Source organism: Ictalurus punctatus, chromosome 1, assembly GCF_001660625.3.
Source record: "Ictalurus punctatus breed USDA103 chromosome 1, Coco_2.0, whole genome shotgun sequence".
Taxonomy (NCBI): domain Eukaryota; kingdom Metazoa; phylum Chordata; class Actinopteri; order Siluriformes; family Ictaluridae; genus Ictalurus; species Ictalurus punctatus.
In genome coordinates this window covers 15113751-15120251 of record NC_030416.2, presented here as the reverse complement: position 1 = coordinate 15120251, position 6501 = coordinate 15113751, and the positions used below count along the sequence as shown (strand labels likewise).

General features: G+C 36.4%; 1 protein-coding gene across 2 annotated transcripts; it reads left to right on the top strand.

Moving 5' to 3' along the window:
* The first annotated feature begins 352 nt into the window (after positions 1-352).
* Positions 353-6429, top strand: si:dkey-7j14.6 (CD20-like domain-containing protein). Of its 2 annotated transcripts, none has more exons than XM_017475167.1 (7): positions 353-555; positions 1281-1474; positions 2006-2107; positions 2568-2624; positions 2824-3000; positions 3162-3281; positions 6109-6429. In XM_017475167.1, exons 2-7 carry the CDS (start codon positions 1298-1300, stop codon positions 6193-6195), a joined length of 720 nt encoding a protein of 239 aa, XP_017330656.1. In that variant the 5' UTR covers positions 353-555; positions 1281-1297; the 3' UTR covers positions 6196-6429. The 2 variants fall into 2 exon arrangements, with proteins under 2 accessions (XP_017330656.1, XP_017330664.1); XM_017475175.3 differs by having other exon boundaries at positions 463-552; positions 1280-1474.
* Positions 6430-6501: the final 72 nt, after the last annotated feature.

The window sequence follows — 6501 nt, the reverse complement described above, 5'->3', positions numbered from 1 at the left end:
ATTACCACTACAAATACCATTACAAGCCATCAGCTCTTAACCATTAAAACCATGACCAAATGTTTTCCATTACATAGTAGGGCACAATTAAGGACGTAGATCATTAATGGTATCCACTAGACACAACATGCCACTAACAGAATGTAAAAAATTACCAGTTGAGACCCACAGGGACCATTACAGTTTCCATTAAAACTAATACAATGCCCATTATAATCATTACAAATTCTGTTAGGGTTTCTATAGTTTTTTTCAGCTGGGAAGAGTGAGGAGGCTATCCGCCCACAGTACGTCTGCCCAGACATGGTTGCCAGATTGAGCTTACTTGATTTTGCTATTTATAAAATGAAAAATGAAATGGGACAAATTTTATGGTTGATAATTTTGTCTAGGCTTCATTTGGTTATTATAAATTGGGATAGTTTAGCGTAAATTGGACGGGTTTTAAATTATCCCCCACTGTTTTGGAAGCAAGTCAAGGCAACCCCGATGAAATGAAACCAAAAATTATCGGTACACGGCCACGTTCACTTTTAAACACCCGACCAGTTTTTGGTAAGTTTAAAACATCTACAGGTTTCTGTTTTTTATTTATCTAAACGAGCGTTCTTTTGCAAGATATCAGTGGTCTAATGGCAGTTAAGTCGCTTGTTTACAAACATACATAGATAGAACGATACGTTGTTCTTAAGGAGCGCCTGTTTCCTGTGGTTTAACTGCGCACATCACAGCTAAACGCCATATTTACATTATTTAAGTTTGAAAATAGCAGATTAAGGCATGGAAATTTCAGGAAAAAACGCAAATCGGGGGTCAAAACACGGCGTCAAAAAGCACTGACGTAGTTGTTGTAGCGGTTTTTTATCCTTGGGCCTAATTTCCTCCCCATTCCCCTTGTTTTTCCTTTTTGTCTTACACGCTATACTTACAGCTACTGACCTGAACACAAGTAACTTCCATGTGTTTGGCTACAATACCCTACTCACAGTGAAGGCAAGCTAAAAATAATCTATGTAAATTTGGCATGTATAAGCTACTATTATCACACACACAGCCCATATGCTGCGTAAATTCTCTCATTTTCAAATTCATGTGTGATATATGGCATGTATTAGTGCTTCCAAATATAATTACTGTACCTATATCAACATATATTTCAAACATAAGTAAAAATATAGCCTATGTAATAGAATCAGTTTGTAATATGTAGGCTACATAGCTGTCAAAATCGACTAACACTCAGTCAGTCAGTAGATTTTATGAACATTCATGCTTTACAGACACTGCTTTTTGAGAAATGGCCTCCACAGTGACCACAGATGCTCATGGAGTCAGGGTGGTGACCCAGGTCATTCCTCTGGTGAGTCCAGAGACTGTCCAGTGTCCCGGTCAGAACAAAGACAGCAAGACTAAAGTACCTGAAGCCCCGTACATGACCAGGATGTTCCTGAAGGGAGAGCCTGTAGCATTAGGGGTAAGTATAGCCATCCACTCACTGATAAAGTTCCTTTATAGTAAGTCACAAAATAAAAACAAACTCTGCTTTCTATGCATCATAGCAAGTTGGCTTAAAATTGTTAGTGACACGGGGAAAAATATATTGTCTGTGTAATCACAAGGTTTTAAATAGGTGGGTTTTTACAATGCAGTACAGTTTACCTACTCTTGGAAATGGAATAAGGAAAAAATAAAACTTTTTTAATAACTTGATTCTAGTGCACTTGTTTGGTAAACCAGTTAAGTCTAGATTTGTTGATGTGTAACTGTACGATGTTGAGATATGTTCACTTATTCATATCTATTTCTTACTGGAGTATTAAACTTGAATCCATTTCTTGAATCAATTCCATTTCATTTCATGACCCAAAAATGTTAATACAAGGTGTGGCAGTGTATGCTACAGTTGTGCTAGATAGAGATTAGGTGATAAAATCCCTTGAGTATTCTTTGTAATCGCTTGTGTATAATTCTGAGTTGATTGATTTCGGGTTTTGGCCTTTCTTAGACTGTGCAGATCATGATTGGGATCGTGATGATAGCTTTGGGAGCAGTTACTTGGTTCACACAAATTCTGTATGGTGAAATCCCTCTGGGCCTTGGACTATCAGTGAGTATTAACAGCTTCAGCTGTAACAACATCCTTACACACACGTGCTGAAAGCATGTCTAGAATAAAAAAAAGAAGCTGAAAAAACGTGATATTATTCTGTAACCTGAAGCTAAAAAGCACAGTAATGGTATTAGGAGTCTATTCCTTCATTATTTGCTGTATTTGTATTGATGAGGGTGTAATATAAACAAAATGTTAATTTTTATTAATTACCGCTCATAAGCCTGGCCATCCAGTGACTGTTATGCCACTTGTGCTCCTTTCTTTCTTCTTCTTTTTAAATTGCTACTTTTACAACACTTTGTGAAATGTTTTCACGCATGTTGTCTTGCAATAACCCATTTTTATCAGAGAGGTGTTCATGCTTAATATTGTTACTTTAGTGATCTGAGGCAAATAGTGAACATTAAAACCTATTCACAAGTTAAAACATAAACAAATAACTAATATTTTCTAGTTTATCTTCTCTGGATCTGTAACCTTGGGTGCACACAAGGGAACCTGTCCTCCAATTGTAAGTAATCCATATGAATTCAACAAAAATTCATCAAGCGTCATTGCAGTGCTTCAGATGTCTTTTGTGCCATTTCATTGTAGTGTACATATACAAGTGTGGAATCCATATATCACTCCAGAATGCTTTGTTCAGTTCTGAATTAAATATGTTACACTATGATGGGCTACAATCTGGCTAGCTTTTTCTCTTTGGGTAGATTAAAAGCACAATTGCCCTGAACATCATCAGTGCTCTACTTGCCATGTCCGGCATCTGCTACTTCTGCTTTGCACTTGCCATAAAAGCTCATTTGGATGCTTGCAATGATGATGATGAGAAAAAGTTCTACTACACCGGCTACTATGACTGCCAGTTTGCAGCTAGGCGTCTGCAGGTAAGTGTCCTTGCTGGCATCGGCATTTTTTCTTTACAAAAATGTTTTAATGTTTTTCAATATGATTTTTCTGGTTTATTGTCCACAACCATACCACTTATGTAATTTCGCTTGTATTAGTTGACTTTTTATTATTCCTACTTTTTTCTGACATTTTTCAGGACTTAATAAGCGGAATAAAGGGCATACTTTTGATTTTATCCGTGCTGGAGGTGTGCGTGTGTACCACAACAGTTGTCTTTTCCTGCAAGGCCAACCTACATGCATCTGGGACTAAAATGGTAAGACTTTCAGAAGGCTAACTGATGGTTTATCTTACTTCTTCTGTCACTCAGCAGTCTGACTCTCTTTTAATGTGTAATATAAGTTTTTTTTTAAATTATGATTGTAGTAAATTTCTTCACCTAATATTCTCTAATGATATATTTAGAGCTGTAACTAATGATTATTTTCATAATCGATTCGTTGGCCAATTATTTTTTCGATTAATCTGACGGGGGGGGCAAACTTTCAGTACCATTTTTTTTCATTTATTTAAAATAAAATCCACAAACTGAGTGTTAGAAATATAAACTTCAGACTAAAACTTTACACAACCGTTTGCCCAATTAGATAAGACTGAAAAGAACCCAATACACACAGACACACTCCAGAATATATATTATTCATTTAGGACTGTAGTTTAATTCAGTGCTTTTTCTGCATCCATAAAAAGTAATGCATAAATATTTATATATAATATAAACTAAGTTTATACCTAAATGTATAAACAGTAAACTGATGAAATTGATTGATTATCGGTGACTCTGGGTATCTGCTAAAGCAAGCGGTGTCACATTGCGTGCGTATGATGTCATGCGTGTTCCATTTGAGATGATATTACCTTTCTAAAATTCACACGCTACATGGTAGAGTACACAGTGTATAGTGTAATTGTATAGTATGTCATTTGGAACACAAATTTAGTATTTACTCTCCAATGGGTGTTTTCTGAACAGAAGTAACGTAGTGAGTAAATGTACCCCGTACCGCGCGCAGACCAAGTAATCGATAATGAGATTCGTTGACAACGATTTTCATAATTGATTAGTATCAATTTTATCGATTAGTTGTTGCAGCTCTAGATATATTTTGCACTCAGAATTGATAAGTCCTTTTGGGGCGCACGGTGGCTTAGTGTTTAGCACGTTTGCCTCACACCTCCAGCGCCCTGGGTTCGAGTCCCGCCAGGGCCATGTGTGTGCGGAGTTTGCATGTTCTCCCCGTGAGGAGGAGATGAGGGGGTTTCCTCCAGGTACTCTGGTTCCTCCACCAGTCCAAAGACATGCATGGTAGGCTGATTGGCATGTCTAAAGTGTCCGTAGTGTATGAATGGGTGTGTGTGTGAGTGTGTATGTGATTGTGCCCTGTGATGGATTGGTACCCTGTCCAGGGTGAAAAGGAGTAAGCGGTAGAATATGGATGGAACTCCTTTTGGATGGATTAGTATGATTTATATAAGTTGATATACTGATCAGTGCTGTGAAAAAGATTTCTTCTGTTTTTGTATATATTCATATTAAATAGTTTTAGATCTTCAAATGAAATACAATATAAAACAAAGTCAACCTGAGTAAACGCACTATACATTTTTATTTATTCTTTTTTTTATTGAAGCCAAATAAAAAGAGATCCAACACCTATCACTTATGTGAAAACTAATTGCCCCCTTAAACTTAAAATCTGGTTGTGCCACCATTAGCAGCAATAACTGCATCCAAATGCTTCCGATAATTGGAGATCAGTCTTTCACAGTGCTGTGGTGGAATTATGGTGGAACTAGAATGACTTTTTTTCTCAATATATCATGACTTTATTCACCAAATACTCTATTTTTACTTTACAAACAGTGGTCCTAAAATGTCATTGTACATAGTAGTGTTTACCCTGCCCTAACACACCAATGCAAATCACCAATTTGGATAAGATTATACAATGAGAAAAACAGCTAAATATGCAGCAGCAGGTACAGGATCAGGACGTCAGGAACTAAGGAACTTTTAGGAATGTTTATGCTAAAGGTCTAGTCCAAGACCTTGTGTTGTTCTACTTAAGGAAAGTTTCCAAACTCATGGAAATATGTCTATAATCAGGGTAGTTGGGGTTATTTCTATTTGCAAGTTCATACATATTTAACATTCCCTGCATTGTAGAGATGCTTCTAGCCCATTAACATGTTTTTTTTTTACATTACACGTTAGGGTGTATTCCAGCCTCGTGCCCTGTGTTTCAATGATAGACTCCACCGTCACACTGACCAGGATATAATAATTACTGAAGAAGAATGAATACATGGATTATCCACTCTAACTACATTTGTTAAAATGTAGCTAAAACTACACCATCTTGCCATAACTTTCCTCCTTCCATAAAACATATTGACATCTACCTAAAAATACATCTCAGTTATGTTCACTGTAACCAAGATTATGCACTTCATATATTTTCCCTAATAAGCTGTTGTCATTTATGCATAATACATAGTTTTTAATCAATTATTATTCAACATGTAAAGCATTTTTGCCTTAAACATCATAAGGAATCAGAAATGATTTTTACAAAATGACTTTGTATGGTAGGTAAGTATGTGCTTACATTGCTGTGATTTGATGTGTTGCAAATGCTAGCAGTTGTTGTACATGTTGCTTCAGTAATCAAACAGTGTACTTATCTGGCAGGGGGAAAAAGTTTGGATTGGATAAAAGACAGTCTATGTAACTTTATAAAAGTGAAAAGCAAATGTTGGGACGATTTTAATTCATAAAACTGTCTGCTTTAGAGGGTTAAGCATCCAGGGATATGCATTATTCCATCACACACATTAGATCAGATTACATATTGATAGTAATACTCTATTAGAGCTCAAAATTGTGTTTAATAATTGTATTGAAAAATTTCATGAGTTTTGTGTAAATACTGCATGGTTTACAGGTGTCAGTAGAAATAAAATCCCTATCAGTGAAAGTAGTTTATCCGGTCAATAATCATTGCATTTCTAACCCTGTGTATAACGTGTCATAAAACTACAGAGTTGATATGCATGCCACATTACTGTTGTTTGGATTGCAGGATGCGGTGGTGGTGCAGGGAAGATGCAGCAGCCAAGAAGCTCTGCTGAACAGTGAATTGGCTTCACCTCCAGCCTATGAGCCTTGAGTGAACCCATCCTATGAAAGCAATTTATGGTTTAGAGTACAGTATAGTATAACATAGTTTAAAGTAGTGCTTGCACCTTTTAGACACTAATGTAAGAGTCTCAGATATTACACTTAATTTTTTTCATGTATTCTGCTTTTGACGTTGCACCTTTGCACAAATTTATGCCACATTGAAAATGCCTGCAGTTATACTGAATACTTGTATTCTTCAATAAATGCTAAAGTGCACTTATTACCTGTGTGTGCCTCTTATCGCTGTACGATTTAGTGACACAATTCCCAGTGAAACTGAGCCATAGATTGA